Source organism: Scomber scombrus, chromosome 14, assembly GCF_963691925.1.
Source record: "Scomber scombrus chromosome 14, fScoSco1.1, whole genome shotgun sequence".
NCBI classification, from domain to species: Eukaryota; Metazoa; Chordata; class Actinopteri; order Scombriformes; family Scombridae; genus Scomber; species Scomber scombrus.
In genome coordinates this window covers 21,131,258-21,150,300 of record NC_084983.1, presented here as the reverse complement: position 1 = coordinate 21,150,300, position 19,043 = coordinate 21,131,258, and the positions used below count along the sequence as shown (strand labels likewise).

The 19,043-nt window shown below is 37.9% G+C and overlaps 1 protein-coding gene across 1 annotated transcript in view; it reads right to left on the bottom strand.

The window, feature by feature from the left end:
* Positions 1-984: 984 nt before the first annotated feature.
* The window catches only part of acsl6 (acyl-CoA synthetase long chain family member 6), a 35,114-nt gene continuing 17,055 nt past the window's right edge, over positions 985-19,043 (bottom strand). Inside the window, exons 4-21 of the mRNA XM_062433888.1 lie at positions 18,772-18,836; positions 17,315-17,416; positions 16,836-16,935; positions 15,797-15,975; positions 14,529-14,561; positions 13,888-13,939; positions 12,108-12,181; positions 11,905-11,982; positions 8,553-8,687; positions 7,782-7,916; positions 7,212-7,307; positions 6,816-6,888; positions 4,295-4,383; positions 3,742-3,858; positions 3,454-3,597; positions 3,138-3,239; positions 2,958-3,029; positions 985-2,464 (exon numbers count right to left, since the gene is read on the bottom strand). Coding sequence (XP_062289872.1) covers positions 2,324-2,464; positions 2,958-3,029; positions 3,138-3,239; positions 3,454-3,597; positions 3,742-3,858; positions 4,295-4,383; positions 6,816-6,888; positions 7,212-7,307; positions 7,782-7,916; positions 8,553-8,687; positions 11,905-11,982; positions 12,108-12,181; positions 13,888-13,939; positions 14,529-14,561; positions 15,797-15,975; positions 16,836-16,935; positions 17,315-17,416; positions 18,772-18,836 — 1,787 coding nt within the window. The 3' untranslated portion in view covers positions 985-2,323. The remainder of the gene's footprint in view (positions 2,465-2,957; positions 3,030-3,137; positions 3,240-3,453; positions 3,598-3,741; positions 3,859-4,294; positions 4,384-6,815; positions 6,889-7,211; positions 7,308-7,781; positions 7,917-8,552; positions 8,688-11,904; positions 11,983-12,107; positions 12,182-13,887; positions 13,940-14,528; positions 14,562-15,796; positions 15,976-16,835; positions 16,936-17,314; positions 17,417-18,771; positions 18,837-19,043) is intronic.

Sequence of the window (19,043 nt, the reverse complement as noted above, 5' to 3'; positions counted from 1 at the left end):
GTGGACGTTTTGGTACATTGTGTCTGCTTTGATGCCACTGCGCCACTGTGGTTGACAAGTATGATGAGTGTACTGTGTATTATCAATAGTTTTCACTGCCATCTAGTGACCACAGAGAGTTATTCCAGCATTAAAAGTTAAATTTAAATTGAGGATATATTCATTAAATATCCCCTTCAGACATGTTTCAAGGTGTATAACAGACATGTCTAACACTTTTGAATAATTTATTTGAATAATAATTTGTCTGATATGGTTTGTCCATTTTAAAAAAAAGTTCAATGTATCTAAATGTAAATCCTTAAAATTACATCTCCTCCTTGCCCCTCATTTCCCCTTTTGGCTTGTTATCCTCAACAAGGCCTTTGGTAAGAGTTCCTTGTCGGATTTCAGATGTTTATATGAGCCGCTAGGAAGTTCAACCAAAGATATAATTCACTTCTTAACTTCTTAGGTGGTTTCATTTAAATAATTGTTGGAAGCTTATTTCACAAGAAGGCACAAATGTGTACTACAGAACTTTGTTTGTTCTTTCCTGCCACATTTATCCACGTGTGAACAGATTTATCTTGTCACCCTTTGACCTCCAGGTTGGGAAACACTGGACTAGACTACTATATTATAAAAACTGAATATAAAGTAGTTCAAACTAGCTCCACCATGACCAGTTACAACAGTAACATGCTGCTTATGGATTGATGCAACAGTACTAACAATCTGGTATTGTAGACTAATAATATTTCTGTAATTTTACCTCGGTTGAATATTAAATGCTGGACATTTACATGTAATGGAGTATTTTTACTTTATATTATTGATACTTTTACCTAAATAAAGAATCTGAGTAGAGCAGTTCAATTTGTTTTGAATACCTGAAGCAAGAAAGACACAATAGGACGCTCGCTAATACTAATCATGAAAAGAAAACAAGACACCAGTTTAAAATCATTCCAGAATATCTTTTATTTCATTGCCCTTGTCCTATTCCTTGCCCTCCCTTGTCTTTATTGCTGCACTCAGTCATTACAAGGATATGGTGCTGATTCCATTTTACAGCAGAATAGATAAATAAATAAGTACAATTCATCTCACTACACGCAAAAAGAGAGAAAAAATCCATTCAAACCATTGATTCAATAAATATGCTTACATCTAGCTGTCCTCATTTATGTACATCCACATTGTTTATGCTTTGGGACGGTAATCAACTTAGAAAGCCTATACATTACTTCTATATGTAAACCCTCCAAAAAAACCCAAAAACATTTCTTTTGTTTAAAAGTCAATGGTTGTTCTATTTTCCTTCAGTGAGTGGAATTCATCAGCTTTGCCTACATTACAAAGCCTTGCACTAGCAGCAGTGGCTGTGGGCAGCTGCATACAACCTGCTATTAATGGCCACAAAGAAATCTTTTTCAAGTCAAATGCTAACGGTCCCAGCATTGCAGGGCAAACTGCATGCATTGCCCTGAGCCCTGGTTTTGCATTATTTCTTTTTTTTCCTGACATACTCTTTGTGCAAAAGTGGATGAAAAGAAAGTTGTGATAATGCTGAGAGTGTGAACCTTGATGATTGTTACAGTGCGCCAGTCCTTCATATAAACAAGGAGCATGCATGCTAAACTGATGATCGCAGCCATGTAGAAAAATGAATGAATTAATGAATAAATGAATGAATGAATGAGAGAATACATGAACGGTAAATTGGAAGTGGTGCTAACATCAAGATGCTCTACATAGAACAGTATGCAATGATTTGAAAGGCAGGAGCTGCTACTCTTCTGACCTTATCTTAATTTTGACCGTAAACAGAGAGACGCGGTTTTGGTCTATTTGCACAATGTCTGGTTTTTAGTTTAATCCCTTAATGGCACTGCTGTCTGCAGCTTGTTCAATCAAATTAAAATCTACTGTTGTCCGCTGGGGATGAAGTCCATTACTGCCCCACAAGGTGTCAGCATTATCACACATCTAGAAATCTCCTTGAGCTACACTATAGACAAAGACATCATCACACTTGCTGTCGTACAACTGTGGTTTTAACTCGTGTTTGGTTGGGAGGTTTGGAGTGATGGTGGAAAGAGGAGAGGCTGAGTGACAGTTAGAAATGGACTGCTCAACGTAAAAAGTGCTGATGAGTTTTTGCTGCTGGGGACAGAGCATTTGATGGTTTGTTTGAGTGGATAGCAGAAAGCAGGGCCAGGTTTGGCTTGTTTTCCCAAAGCATGTTAAGACTAAGGTGTAACATTTTTGTCCCGACACATGTCAGTGGTCATAGATCTTAGTGTTAAGATGCTTGAAGGGAAATGAGGTCTGCTGGCCTTCACATAGAGATGCTGTTGTAAAGCTGTGCGATCTTATCCTTGAAGAACTCCTTCAGCTCCGATCTCTTGGCCTTTAATGTTGGAGTCAGGAGGCCATTTTCAATGGAGAACATCTCATTGTGGATGTAAATGTTCTTTACCTTTAAGAGGAAAGATAATCAGAAATCATTAGTTAAGTTAAGGTTGTTGACATAATTTCTCAGACTATAACTTTTACATTTTCAGGAGCACCATCCTTTATGTCAATCACAATTCCTTTTGGTTGATTTTAGTTATATTTGTTTTTTTAACCTTTATTTATGGGTGAAATTTAGTAAGCTTCCTGTTCTTTTTCTCATTCATAAACCTGAAGATGTTTAGCAGTATATAGTCATCACAGTATCTATAACCTGCTTCAGTAAACATATTTATTGTTTGCTCAAGCTGAGGTATTAATGAACAGCTGTCTTACTTTAGGACTGTATAAAGATATACAGCACATGGTCATATTATAGCCTCAAGACCAAGGTTATTTTACATATTTTCCTAATATACTATGAAAAATACTGCTACAACAAAAGCTAGGCCAAATACCCATATTGCAGTTTTTTGCCTGAACCCCAAACATATCATACAGTGTAGCCGCATGCCTACCTGCTCAAAAGAGTGGAGACAACTGGCTTTGCCCAGACGCACCAAATCTTCAAGGATTGCCTTCTTCAGAACCTGTTAACAAAAGACATACTCCTCCTTAAAGTTCTCAGCATCTATTATTACCAGCATCATTTGGAGGTTGATTATATAAAACAAGTGTTTGTGCGATGTGACACCTACTGTGTTTTTACAGAGGTCTTTATAGGTGCCTATTATGCCTTTCTTCTTGGCCCATTCAGGCATCACTTCTGGGTCAGGAACCACAATTCCCACCAAACAGGACTGTGAATTTTAAACAAACATAAGATAAAGATTGTATACTAATTCAGCATTAGCACTACTTTATTTGTCATTTGGAGTAAGAACTTTAGCACAGACATACTAATACTTTAACATCTTGGAAAAGCTAAGAATCTGAGCAGGAAATCTGCACCATATCAAAGTCTATGAGACATCAAGATGCTGTTTTTGTATGTAAGTATGTCAGTGCTCTTGCCTGCAGGCTGTCTCCATGAACATAGAGCTGTGCCACAGGTTCACTCCTAATGTAGATGTTCTCGATCTTCTCAGGGGAGATGTACTCGCCCTGCGCCAGCTTGAAGATGTGCTTCTTCCTGTCAATGATCTTCAAAGTGCCATTCTAGAGTAGAGGAGAGGTTAAACAAAAAGATGATGAGAGGAGGACACAGGATAAAAAGCCCTCCTGTACACATGCTACAACTTAAAATGCACTGCTATTATTATGCTTAAATAATAGAGTCTGATGTAAGCTGCATGTACATACAGATAACCATTTGCCAATGTCTCCAGTGTGGAGCCAGCCATCAGTGTCCAGTGTCTCAGCAGTCCTCTCCGGGTCTTTTAGGTAGCCCTTGAACACATTTGGTCCCTTCACACAAACCTGGATGGAAGATCAGAAAAGTGCACAATGGTCAAGGTTAGGGGTAAAACATGTGCACTATATCCTGTACAAACACTATAATGTTTGTAAAAGCTGTTGTTATTCTTATGAAAAGATCTAGATTTATTTAAACTTTTTTCCATACTTAAAATGAATTGAAAAAGCTAAGAGTTATTATCTCAATGGTGTTATGGTCTCTTTGTGTGTGTTTGCATATCAGCTCTTTATTAGAAGAAAAAAAAAGATTAAAAAAACAACTAACTTTGTAAAAACTGCTTAGTCACAAATGTTGCAACTGCTTTTCACATCTCATACCTGACCTTGTTTCTTTATCTTGATGTTTTATGATTTTCAGATCCGGGTGGCATTGTAAAAGTTGTAATGAGCTTAGAGTTAACTGTCTAAACACTCACATGTGAGTCTGACTATTGCTCACCTCTCCCTCCCCCTTCGAGGCAAAGTAGTTCTTCTCAGGAACATCCACCAGTTTGATGAGGTTACACGGCAGCGGGGCCCCAACGTGTTCTATGAGTCAAAAAAAGAAAAATTATTAGAAACTCACCAAAAAATAATTCTTCAAGCCTCATATAGGACCGATTAATAATTAGAATATCAGAACTGAGCAGCAGGGGGTGATGTAAGACTACATTTTGATATCAGATAACATCACCACCTGGCTATCTTTTGATTACTGCCCCTGCTGAAAGTAGCACAGTAGGCTATGGCACCATTTACTGTCTGCTATGCAAACACATAATACGTAACATGCCATTTAGCTCCGAGTATTTGTTTCATCCTAAAAATATGAATTCAAGGACAGAGTAAACTACTTTGAATCAGATTTTTGAATGAAGAGCATTTTAGGTTTACATATGCATGCTTTTACTAAATTATGTTCTATACTAAAGTCACACATCAGCAAATGCAAAGTATCTGTAGCCTACCTGAGTACTGTTTTTGTGTTTCATGTTTGTTTTATAGCTGCATTTACAGTCAGAGTTAGAGTAAATTTGTTTATATCTTTACTGACCCAGACAATAATTCAGACCTTTGTACAAGAAGCAAAAATAAAGTAGGCTGATAAAGACTTGACTGACTCACGTACCAATAGTGAGACAGTCAAGTGCTAGGCCACAGGTCAAAGGTTATGATTGAGAATTACCAAATATTTCATATCAACAATTATATTAGTGATATTTTACATGAAGAATAATGTAATTCTGCATTTTTAGTTTTTCTCAGGTATTTTTTTACAAAAGCCGATTGTACTGGATGGTCAAAATGATTTGTTATGATAAAAAGGAAGACACCCACACACTGTATTATGCGCTCCCGTGATTTAATTACAAACCAACACATACTCATTTCTTACCCATGCAAACTGAGGTCAACATGTTTATAAAAGACTTGACTCACGCATTGCTGCTTTATGAGGTATGCTATTTATATGGGGGTATATAAAAAATATCTGTTCATACAAAAATTATCTGTCGGATCTTCTCCTTCTGCTGTTTGTATCCAAGTGTGTATAATTCACTCATCACCTTCACTTCATCCTCTCCCACAGGAATTAAGTGGATACATTTAAATCATAGAAATAGATTAAGGTGCTTACTGTAATTCACCTACTGACCGTACTTTATACAAAAACACTTATTGAAGCTTTGTTTTCACAGTATAAACTAATGTAACTGGTTCACAAGGCTCAAAGGAGCCAGGAGATTTTGGTGTAGTGTTATTCTGTATTATGTATTCAGTGACATTTATGCATGACCAGACTCGGTCACAGTCATTTGACTATAGGCTAGACTGTAACTACATACATGCACATGGACATAAAATGCGGAAACCTGGAAAGCCTTCTCAGCGTACTGGCTGTGCTAGTGGATCAGCTTCCTCTGGAATGTACAGGGCACTATGTTGGGATACTTGGACTCTTTCCAGTATCCTGCACACACCCCACCCCTGCACTGTAACATGATCCTTTACTATTAAAGTAATAATGACCTCTCTGTCACAATGATGGATTTGGCTCCCAGACCATTTTTATGCTTGGCAAGGTTTCAGATTCTATCAAAAGATATTTTTAAAAACATTTCTGAAGGAACATTTTGAGGCTTAATATGTAGATGATGTGTTTTGATGTGTGTGCGTCAGGGACTGTACATTGCAGTTCACATTGTGTATGCTTTGTTTAGTTTGTTTAAAGCAGACATTTCTCTTAATAGTTTAATGATAAGATGTGTCTTTGATTATAATAATGATAAATACTAAATGTTATATTGACTGCTTCATCAACAACAACAACAATAAGTCTACATGATTACATTTGTGTTATTGGAAAATTACCTTCAGGGCCAAGAGGTGTAACACAACAGTACTGCTTCAGAGGGTAAATACAGACAGAGCTACTTGTTGTTGTACACGCATGTTGACTTTGGCACTGACCTACTAAGGAATTCTAACTGTAAATAATGTTGCCTGACTGCTCTTTCTTCTCCGTGTGCCTTTTCTTCTCAAGCCTTGTTCTACTGTATGACAGCATCTGCCTCACTACCCCCGCCCTTTTGCTCTTGTCTGCTGAATTCAATTTGTAACATGCTTATCAGGAGCTGATAAGGCCTGAGAGACTGTATCTGATCAGCTGTGACTGTCATAGTGCAGACACAATTTTGTACTGATCATACACAAGTGTATGATGTAAAAATAAGTATTTGTTATCTGGTTCTGCTTCTATTTAAGATGTGAGAAATGTCATTAAAAAAAGGACACTTATCAAAGTTACAAATACTCAATTAAACACTATTCCAACGTGGGAGTTATTTAATCCTTAAAATCATGACTTCACTATCACTTTTAGACCTTTGAACTAAGCCTAAAGTTAAGTAAACATGGTGGGCAAAGGTAAGGAAGAGCTCACTATGTTTTCTAGGCCTGTTGCACAATCATTGTCTCACCTGGGGTCCAGTCTCCAGGTGTGGTGAAGGTGCAGCCAGCTGTGCACTCTGTCTGGCCGTACGCCTCGTAAACCTACACAAACACAGACAATGTGGAAAGGAGGGGTGTGTGAAGGACTTGTGTGCAACCACTTAATGTATCTGTGGGTGTATGTGTGTATCTGTGCATGCTCTGGCTGATATGTACCTATCTTTGTGAGGATCCATTTGAATTTGAGATTTTTAGAGGTGAATAGTTCAGTCTTTTAGGGTTAAGGTTAGAACTAAGGTTAGAGTCAGGGTTTTGGTTTGGCATGTAGTTGTGAGGTTAGTTTTTAGTGCTTAGAGAGTCTCCACATGTATAGAAGTACAAACATGCAGTGTGTGTGTGTGTGTGTGTGTGCATTTGTCTCTGACCTGGCATCCAAGAGCTGCTCGGAGGAATCCCAAGACATTGGGCGAGGTAGGAGCCGCTCCTGTTATAATCATCCTCAGTCTTCCTCCAAGGCTGGCCTGCACAAACACGTCATTAATATTGGGGGGTTATTTTCTGTTTTTGTCAACAAGCAAAAAACTCTCATGGAATTTCTTGCATTTCGTGCATTTGCAGCTTGAAATCTAGTTCAACTGCACCTCTCCTCCTTCTTTTATTGGGCATTTAATGAGCTGTTGTCATCACAACTAACACCTTTTAACTGTAAATGACCATAAACAAGGTCATCTTGCAGGTTGTGTGGAAACACAAAATCCAGGTGAAAATTTGTTATTTTAAAATTAAAATAGAATCAGAGAGTCCTATCAAACAGGTATGACATAAAATCATGATGCATGGTGGAATTAATTATTTACCTTAAATTTGTCTCTGAAATATTTAAAGTGAAACTCTAACAATTAAATATAACCTGATGAAATTAGCAGTGGCAGTGTAATAGCATATAGGAAGATATGCTGTGGTGATGTTGTTGCAGGATATCAAACACTTTATACCTGAATCTTACTGAAGAAGATTTTGTCCCAGATGCTGTCACTGCGAATGACCCCACTGCTAACCTCAGCACTTTTTCTCTTGGCAGCAAAGTTAAGCAGCCAACGCTTCAATGGGGTGTTAGCTTGGCTGAAAATCTGCAGAGGAGACACAGACAAAACACATATTATTTAGTTGGGGACAGTACCTTCTCCTTCCGCTTGCTGAAAACATTTAAATCTATTTTTTGTAAATTGCCCCTAAGTTATCAAGAAGTAGGAAAAACTACTCAGTACTCACAGTGCAAAAACATAACTTTAATGTCCTTCTTTGATGTCTTTTTTTTTTTTTTTTTTTTTTTTACAGATTACAGGTCTTTATTACAGAACTTGCATTTCTGAAGAAATGACAAACTCACGCGCCCAGACCTTTGAATCAGCCCTCTCCACTAGGTCGAGTTGACAATTCTCTCTGATACCATGCACCTGAAATACGTTCATCAATGCTGAAAACCTCTAACCTTAAACCACAACTACAGTACTGGGTGGCAAAGATCTTCAATTGACTCATAAAGACAACTGTAACCAATTTCATTAGACTTTCGAACCACATATTGTGGTTTAAAAATTGTCTCAGTGTGTGCCGGTTTCCCAGACAGTGCCAATTTTTACAGCTAGTATTTTGTTTGGGAAATTCTTAGGCTGAACTAAGCAAGCTGAAATGCACCATTGTCAGAAGAGCAAGCAAACAGCAGGTTCTTTGAAAGTCTTTCCTGTAGTATCTGTTTATCTCACCTTGTCATACATGCGGTTGAGCAGTCGAGGCACCACAGGGAAAATGGTCGGCCGCAGGGCCTTCATGTCATCTGAGAGGAGACGGATGTCTCCTTGATAAAACCCAATCCGTCCCCCATGACAGTACACCACAGACTGAAAATAGACACAAATAGTGAGCTTCCAGCTATTATCCATCTGGTGTATTTTACAGACAAAATTCTAACCCAAATGGGGTGAAATTCTTTAAGTTTTTATATATTTAGCAATCATAAATCAATTTACATTATTTAAAAAATGGTGGACGTAAATTTATATTCATATTGAACTTTTCAAAACATTTTTACAACAGTCCTTTCAAAATAATTCAAACTGCATTAGAGAGAAAAGACACCCTTTATATTTATGAAATTCTGGTGGATACTTTGTGCTGAGTGGCCACATTAGTATTATACTAAGAAACAGTACTAATACTAGTAGTAAGAGATACATGTACTTGATGGTGAATGGTTAAATTACTGATAAACTAACAAGCATCAGCTGGGCATGTGTGTGAAGGCTCACACAACCCTCTTCTGAAGTAATAATTTGGAAATTATGTCAATTATGACATATGATTGTAGAAAACAGAGGAGAGCCTCTAAAATAAAGGTGTGTGGAAGCTGTTCTTTGTTTTCTTTCCTGCAAACCTTAGTGTTTTTTTCTTTCCTGCAAACCGCCGCTATTGTTTAAGCCAGATTAGTAGTGGACACCTGTTTTTTTGGGGGGGTCTGAACTAAAATTAACTGAGTTGAACTTACAGCAACTGAGTTGTTTTGCAAAAGCCAGTTTACTGTACAGTATCTGCTAAGGCACGGATTCTCTGAGGAAATACTGGTGCCCACAGCTGGCTGTTCAAGTCTGCAGCCACAGAAGTGGTTTATTACTCAGTTATGATGCACTAATCAGTACTGAAACTTCTCACTGCTACTCTCTTAACCTCAGGTAGCTACACCCAGGGGGAAAAAGACAAGAGTGGATGTTGATGACTACATTTTAGTAATTTTGACTCAAATCAACAACTAACAAATCACAAAATTAACAAATGAATGTGCAGTATGCAAATTTTGCTGCAACTTGGAGACAGACTGTTGGGGACTGTGAGGAATATACATGTATTTGAATGAAAATGACTACTTCCTCAGTTGGCCTGGCTTTAAAAGTGATTTTTCCCACACACATGACATCCATTTGCAGATTTGCAGATTGTGACACTTCCGCAGACTGAATAGGGAATGAAGGTTAACTTAGCACACACCCTTTTGCTATCATGTGACTATGCCAAATATGCACCATATGTGGACCTCTTCCTGTCTATGAGGTTGGCTGAGGACACACGGAAGCTGAAGGTCTGCTCTTTTTCCCCCCCTTGACTGAGACATGACAAGATCACATATACAGTGTTGTGTTTGTGTGTGAGACTCTTGAACTTGCTTCTATTGTCTGATCTGATGTGCCGGTTTCTGGTTAAGTAAGGTGGTTTCCTGAGCCTGAGTCTCACGCCACTGACAGTGCAGCCCGTTGTCAAACAAACCAGGCTGGTTAAACCTGATGCAAGCTATTGACTGTGTGATATGCACATGGCTCTTGATATAAACAAGCATTCACACACGCATATTCACACTGAATAATCCACTTGATGAAACAATCATACCCAATATTCCTGGGGTAATTTAAAACTTTAACAAGTTTTAAGGTTTAAAGTCATGTAAGGAGACTAAAATACAACATCAGCACATCCTCTTTCAACTGTTTGATGTCAGGTTTTATAACAGATCCTGAACCCATGATGAAAAGCAGTCTGGCAAGACCCACAGCTCTTTGATTGACAGGATTTGACTTAGGTATTCAGTGAAAGCAACCTCCACTTAGTGCCTTTTTGTCTCTCTCTGAGGTCTTCAGGGTAACTGTTGTATTTACTGTCAACATTTAGTCAAAACTTGGCATGAAACAAAACCCCACCGTGAAAAACTGAGGCTAAAGAGTTACCACTGTGAGAGGATTTGTGTCAGGAAAAAACATTTTAGTTTATATAATCAGTCTTGTTTTCGAAATATCATATCCTGAATATCAACAAACCTTTCCCTCTAAAACAAGACAAAAAGACCCTCATTCATACATTTGTTCCCAGCAGGAGGGAGACACAGACACAAACAACAACCAATGCATCTGGATGTGATGATAGAAAAAAACAAACAAACAAACAAACAAAAAAACAGGAAGTAAGAGAGTGGGTGCACTGTAGGATCGTTAACAGCAGTGGTAATGCAGCAAGTTTATGAAACTGTGTTTTGTTGTGTAGGTGCTATTATACAGTAAGTTGCAGATTTGACAGGTGACTAAGAAGACATATATGCCAAGGGTCCCTTAAATAAACGGATGCAAGTGTCACTGTTTCTTTCTTCCTTTGATGTGAATTTCACTATGTGTGTCTACAGTATATGCAACCAAATTGCTGTGGGTAATGTGTCCTGACATCTTACACATCATATAAAAGGTAATCCTGCTTTCTGTAATCGTGGAGAGAGATCAAGAAAGACCTGGTGAATACAGCTACATTTCTGGTAAGGAAACTTGATTTCCTCAGGATATAAAGACTTAATCTGAGGAGGAGAATATGTGTATATGAAAAAGAAAACATATCCCTGTGGGAGCAATAAAATAAGTGACTCATCTCATTCTAACCCAAAAAATCCAATCCCAATTTTGACTAAAACTGAAACCTAAAAATGAAGCTGTTTTTCCCAGTTGAACAGTATACTCTTTGTAAAATCCAGATGATTTAAAGGACAAACAGCTCAGTCATTTGTTTAAACAAGAAAGGAGCTCTTTGGGTTGGAGTGACAACACCAATACACTTCAATATGTCAGATTTGACTTGAAAATATGGTATGAGGTACAGTAGAGGAAAGGCTTGATTAGTGACCAGCTGCAGGTAAACACAGGATTTACAGTAAAAGGGTTTGTGCAGTGCATGTGGGTGTGTTATCTTTGTTTCCTGTCTTGATCTGATTTGTCTCAACAGCATGATTTATTGTGCACAAAGATAAACTGGTTCTCAGACATGTGGATGTGTGTACTTCAGTAGTGGGAAATGATGCAACGTGCTGACACAGTTGGAAAGTAAAACTAAAGAAAGGAAGAGGGCCAGTGAGCAGGGAGCCTCTGCCTCCCTTTCTCTCTACCTCCCACATACTAAGCAATCCCAGATTAATCATAGCTTCATACACAGATCCTTCATCTGCCCCCTCCATCCTCCACTTATCTTGAACAAACTCATAAGCACATAATTATCTTCTTCCTGTGGTCAAATACCTGACTTAAGCCCATTTACCTCAATGAGTCTCTCAAACATGTGAGCCAGTGGCAGGAAGGAGATGAGGCAGTCATCTTGGTTGGGGAAAATTACTTTCTGCAGGAGACAGAAGGAACGAAAAGTGAAAAAATGGGAGTTAGGAGGAAAAGCATCTGGGGGCGGGGGGTGTGGTTGTAAAAGTTTCCAGAGCATATAGGCCAAATGAGGAGAGGGTCACTCACATCTGTGACTTTAAGGAAGCCGGAGAAATCTGCCACAACGTTCCCATGGGTGAGCATGACTCCCTTTGGGTTTCCTGTGTAAGTAAACAGGCATCACACTGACATTACAGAGATGACACATTCCTCACCCACCCAAGGGTCAGTCATACAAAAGGAATCTGACATGAAAGACACATCTAGTTCAGTAGAATTTCATGTCTTGAGTGTAACCAAGGGAGCTTTTTTATTGTACTTCAATGTTGAGGAGTGGTACTAAAAGCAGTAACTTAAACTGACCAATAGAATACTAAAATGAGTTTGTCACAGAGAGGTGTTGATGTCTTCAAATAGTTTCACATTTGTACACTTTAGCACCTGCATTGATGGACCACAGCATTTTTTCCCCATTGAACAGTCAGAGATGTGTTTCTATGTGTTGTTAGGTGTGGCTATCTTAAGTGTGGATGTAGCTGCTGTAAACTAAGCAATTTCCTGTGACTGATCATTAAAGTATCTATTTATCTATCTATATGTGCTGTGTATCTGCTGAAAAGTTCACAAAACTAAACTAAACACACTTTATATTATTATTTCCTACGTTCACCTACAATCACAAATATAATCCTGTTTTTCCACTTCCAGTTATTTTCAGGTTACTTTGCCTCTAAAATCTATAAATACATTCATTACTATATAAACACACATTCTACTTGTGTTAAATTACCAGAATTTGTTTGGAGGATATGCCATATTATTATTCAAGTGGAAAAGTATAGAGTCATGGACCTCCTTGTAGGATTATTACGTAATTGGTCATTCCTTTAACAGCTTGCAGTTTGTAATTTGGTTCTCTGTTTCTGTAATTCCATTGGTCAGTCCTTTTTACAAACATGCATTGGTTAATATGAAGCAATGACATTTAATTCAAATGTTCCTCTTTCAACAAATGTCATCCAAGTCCCACAACTGTGAAGAATGCTGTTTTAGATTCAGAGCATAGTGGATGTCGCAACAAAGACAGAGGGATTTCTCGAGAAATGAAAACCCATCTGGGGAAATTGAAAATTACTCTCACAGCCAGCAGGTGGCAGCCTTTTCAACACTTTGGTGGACTGTAACTAGGGGGAGTTGCAGCTACTGTCCCTTGTAAACTGATACTAGCCAGTCCTCATATGACCCCACTCCTGTTCCCTGTTGTGTTTGATCTTCTGCATTCTGCTGCTGTGGGTTAACAACTAGCATAAAAGCAGCAATGCTTTCTCATGTATCTTTGGCATGTCAGGACATGCTGGAGAATTAAGAGTGAGAACGGATATAATGGGAAGAAGTAGGAAATAAATTATCTGCTTGCTATGACATCAGCCTGCTGCTGTGAAGAAACTGCATTCATTCACAGTAAATACTTGTCTTCCTGTCTTCTTGAATCATTTATCACCAATGTGAATAGGTTTTAAACTCCTCATAGTCCCAGCAATTAGTGAGCTGACTTTTTGTAAATGTTTTGTCTTGTTTTACTTATCAAATATAAATACATTACACAGACATATGAGCATTTCACAAGAGACAGGAGACCATACATTTAGGAAACTTTTACCTCTTATGTCATTTCCTGAAGGTACATATTAGGTAAATACTTTAAATATTTGACATTATAAGCAGTTAACCACTTGGTTTTATCATTGTTATTATTTAGATGGCTATAAAACATTTTGCAATTAAAGCCCTTGCATCCAATGGCATCAGGAGTGCTTTCATTCTTTAAAAAAAAAAAGAATGCTGCATGTTAATCACAAATTGTTACCTGTGGTTCCACTGGTGAAACATACAATGGACAGGTCCTCAGGTGCAGGGGGCTGTGGAGAAAAAACTGTATTGATCAGAGTGTGAGACTGACATGTTACTTATCATGAGATGAACTTCTTGCAGCTTCTTTGACAGCAAGCTGCACCAACAAACCAGTGGCTATAAAATAAGGCATGCTGTATATCTAAATACAGTATGTGTTGTATTCATAGTTAATGGCTCTGCCCCCTTTCTCTGTCACTGTACCAGCAGTATTGGTTTGAGGCTCCAATATAAGCTGCCAATAAATTGTAATTATCTATTTGATTTTAAAAAGCAGTAAAGACAGGCTTGCCATTGTTTAACTGGTAAATTGAGGCCGTGAAGGATCTGTCATAATACAGATACATGTATTTTACAACAAATGTAAAATATCACAGCAATACGGTTTAAACTGCTTTGCTATTGTGTCTTTTATTTATAAGTCGGAATTAATCACTTTTCAGACTCTAAACTCATTCAGTCACATGTGCTATTAAATGAATCAGGTTCATATTTGCACAAAAAAGAGTTGAATCATTTTCAGTTATAGTAAAAGAAAAAAAATCATTATAGAGTGCATTGTTTCCCATGTGGTGTGTGATTTTGTACAGTACTCACTAAAGGTTTTCTGTAGTTCTCTCTGCCCAGAGCCTGTAAGAAATAACAAATCATTATTAGAGGACCTTTAACTATCATGCAATACATTTAAATAAAATTAGACACGGCCTAAGTCTTCGTTTTGTTAATTCCTTTAATAGTGTGTTTCTTTGAGTTTTATAAATGAATTTTCCAAACTAAATTATCATTGCCTGGAGACAAACATTTGTGGTTTTATGTTGATGGGAAGGGATTACTTTAAGGATTAAGGTTCAGTTCACTAGACATATAAAATTGCCAAGGCCACATGTGCAGAGTTTATTGCTGAATGTTTGATTGTGTGTCAAGAGTTCAACAGCATTTGCAAAAACTCCTCTCATTTCTTTTAAGTCGCCTGGAAAACTCGATAAGCCGGTATTGTATCATGCTGGCACAGATCAGATGCCTCCATGAGGGTTGCTTGTCACAGAAAAATGATTGTGACTGCCAACTTTTCTGTGTTTGTCTTGGCTTTTTGCAACTCATTGAGATGTCCTCATTTTGCAATGCAACCCTGGCACACTTTATGTAAGTGTGCAAAATGTTTTCCCATTCTCTCTTTCTTTGTCTGATGTGTTCATAAATTGTCATGCATTTACAGAAAAAGAGAAAGAAAGGAAAGTAATCTGCATTAATCTTAATTTGTCCTTTGAGATAGGCATGCTGTGATCTGCTGGACAAGCTTCTCATGTCTGTTTGTTGTGATTGAGCTAATGAAGCATTACCAGTTGCAGGAAACAGTGAAATTACTGTAAATGCACTCTTGAGACATAGAGGCATAACAACACATGACAGTCTATTTTAATGCAATTGGTGTTGTCTGCGTGTGATTATGTGGTGGTGACATAGCACTTGTGTCATATATATAGACGAGTAGACAAAGATCTGACCTTATGAAGACTCCTGTTTCAAAATGCATGACAAGTGACTTATTTTTTTGATAGTGTGCAAACCAAATCAAAACATCAGTTTGTTTTGATTGGCTTTTCATGGAATTTCTGTGATGACACAGTCAAATGTTTGAATTATTTCTTTAATGTTATTATTATCATTCTTTTATATTCTCTTAAAAAGGAATTTAAACCTCTCTGAGTATATAGCCTCTCTAAAGGGACCAGCTGATCATAACTTTTTCATATTTGTGTATATTTCTTGATACAGTGTATATTTACATCACTTGCACTGAGCAAATTGCCCATCAGACCCTTTATAGCATTGCAGTGATTTTATCTTTCCCCTACATGTCATACCTCGACCTCCTGCAAGGCCTGCACATGGACGCCGCATCCCTTGCCCTTGTCCACTAGGTCAGAGTCAAAGGCATCCATTAGGATGATTCTCCGCAGGTCCGGAGTCTCTTTCCGCTCCACGTTGCCCAGAAGCACCTGAGCTTTCTCTATTTTGTCACAGATGACTGTGGAGATTTCAGCTGAAATGACACAAACACACAAGAGCACCCGCACCCTTGTGTGAATACCAGCAGAATAAAAAACAAAAAGGAACAAAACAAATAAAAAAGACCCAGATGTAGATTGAGTGAGTTTTAGATCTTTACAGCAACCAATCTAGGGATGGCATCAATTCAACTAATCAGTTCTTGTTCAAATTCTCTAATGACTTATTAGATCTTCGGTTCAGTAGTAAGGTCAGTCCAGTGCTGCTTCAAACAGTTGTACTCAGTTCAGTATAAAACTATCCCTGTAAAATCACTGTTTTAAAGTTTTATAGCACAGCAGCAACCCATTTGCAGCAGAAGTATTGCATCATAATTGTTTTTGTGTCCTTTGCAGTATTTAAATAAGCTTTACCCAGGAAGTAACATTCTGTGCATCAAGGCTGAGCCAACAACGGTGCTCCGAAGTCATCAGTGAGGGGAGCTACATTGCTAAAATCTACTGCGGGGTTCAGTGTAGTCAGTTTAATTTGATGAGTCTGTGTCAAAGAATGTTTTGTACATGTACTGAACATCTCTATGTCTCTTGTCTCTGGTGAAGACCAGATTTAATAATTTGATTTAAAACTCTGAAATGTCTTATGATTTCATGATTTCACTTATAGTAATACTACTATAAATGTAAAGGTATAGTAGTACTATAAAGTTATTATTTAAAAAAAATAAAGTTATTTCGCCACTATTCATGATTTATCCCTTTAATGAGGAGATGCTTGTTTGATGTATTCACATTTCAAACTCAACATTTTTAAAAAGATGATCATTTCTGGATATTGTTGTGTGGGCGTGTGTGTGTGTTAACGGTAAGCATTTAAATAAGCAGTTTGTGGTCTTACCAGTGTTGATGATGAACCGTATGGCGTCAGGGCCCAGTGTGTCATAAAGGGGAACCACAACCATGGAGTAGGTGTAGCAAGCTAGCTCTGAGATGATCCACTACAATCACACACAAATTAGGGGTTGAAGTTCATTCATCAATTGAAAAAAATGTACTTCTTTGTTTAACTCGTGTTTTAGACTGTGCTTACACATACTGATATAGTTTTAAGCCAATGCATTTTTGGTTTTCACCTTTTCAAGAGAGAGATCTTGCTTTAATCAAGATGCTAACATAATGTGAGCAGTTTACGACTGTGTGTGTGTTTACACCAGTGGTCTGTATGAATGAAACCATCTGCAAAATGGTTTTCTTTTCCGAGCCAATGGGTATAAAAAAGTGAGCAGAGAAAAGATGAGGAACAGAGTCGAGGAGACAGAGTGAGGGAGACAACATGAAGCGTTAAGAGACAGAAATTGAGATATAGATGGGACTCACCTCTGGTCTGTTCTGGGCGAACACTCCTATGAACTGGTTGGGGCTGGGCTGACAGCCCTGGTGCAGCAGGCCTGAACCCAGGTACTCAGCTCGGGACGTCACCTTTTAGGTAGAAAGATAGGATACAAAACCAAATAAGAATACATCATATCATTGTTTACTGGCAAAAAATATTTTTTCCTTAGTTTCTTTGATTAGTGAGTTTGGTACTATTTTCTAACTATTTAGGTAGGTGAATGGACTTGTGGTGCTAATTTGGAAAAATGGAAATCCATGTTTGTGTTGGCCATAGCATGGAGTTTATTTTCTGTCATGCTTCAGCTATGAAGCAACATCTAATTTTGTAAACATCCATGTTTTTTTACCTTGTGTGAAATGCATGACCTTTTATTATGTAAATTGCTGAATGCAAAAATCTCATTTCTGAAGTTACACTGATTGTGAAAGACATTAAAGATAACAGGGCTTATATTCCTCTCCATTGACAGCAAACTAAGTTGCATAACTACTTCCACATGTTTCAGGCTTCAGTGGAAGTGTTGCACATTATTTTCCGACCTGAACTGACACTAAACTGTCTATTGTTGAATTACGGAAAGAGACAGCTTTTCTATGACTGAGACTGAAAACAGGTCGAGACTTATCTGGCTTTCCTGGGAATTTGTACAGTGTACACAATGAACTAAAAAAAACTCCCCCCAACATGATGTCATAAATAGCTCTTGAATGTTGTGTAATCCATTTCACATATGGACTGATTTCTAGATCACTTGGCTAAATGAAATTCCCCTGTAACCACCACCACTACTACATGACTTTCCAAAACATGTGAGGTATTTGCCCATATTCACAAATTTGTTGGAACTTGAAACTGCATCAAAGGATGTGTGGAAGTTTTCAGTTGCTATAGGAGCGAGTGCTGACCAGCACTGTTTTCAGAATCGACCAGACCGTTAATCTGTACATAGCACCAGATATTGAAAAAATAGCAAAGACCATTGAATAAATAGTGGCTGACGACCACAGTTGAATCACCCGGGTGTAACAGCTCAAATGAACTATATATATATTGCACAACAACAAGTTTATGTGGTTAACCTGTGACATTAAAGTTAGGACAACACATTAAAAATATACAGAGCTTACCTTCAACTGAAACTGAAGTTGATAATCAACTGCTCATTTCCTAAATCCAGATCACATTTCCTGAAACAACTACTCTTTCGATAAAATTGCAAATCTTTTTCTAAACATCTTATTATAGACTGTACACTAACTATGTTTAGGGGAAGCTGGCATTGGCACAGTAGCTGGCAGCTTTCACACGTAATCATTGTTGATGCAGCAAAGAAAGACAATGATTCATGACTGTAGCCATACTGTAAAGCTGATGTCCCAGGATAGTGGTCTGATAACACATGTCATGTCTGACTTGGTATCCCCAGAATGGCACTCACCTCTTTGTAGGATATCCATTTGTAAGGCTGGTCAGGGAGTCGCGAGCCTAAGCAAGGTCCATCACCTGTGGAACACAAGTCAGACATCAAGTTTTAGCAATCTTGGAAAATGTATTCACGTTTTTTAAGCAATACCACACTATCAAAAAAAAAAGTTTTCCAGTAGATGTAAGTATTAAAAGTAAAAGTACTCATTATGCAGAATAGCCCCTGTCAGTGTCATATTAGTGGATCACATTACAATATGTGAGCAGCACTTTAATGTTGTGGTG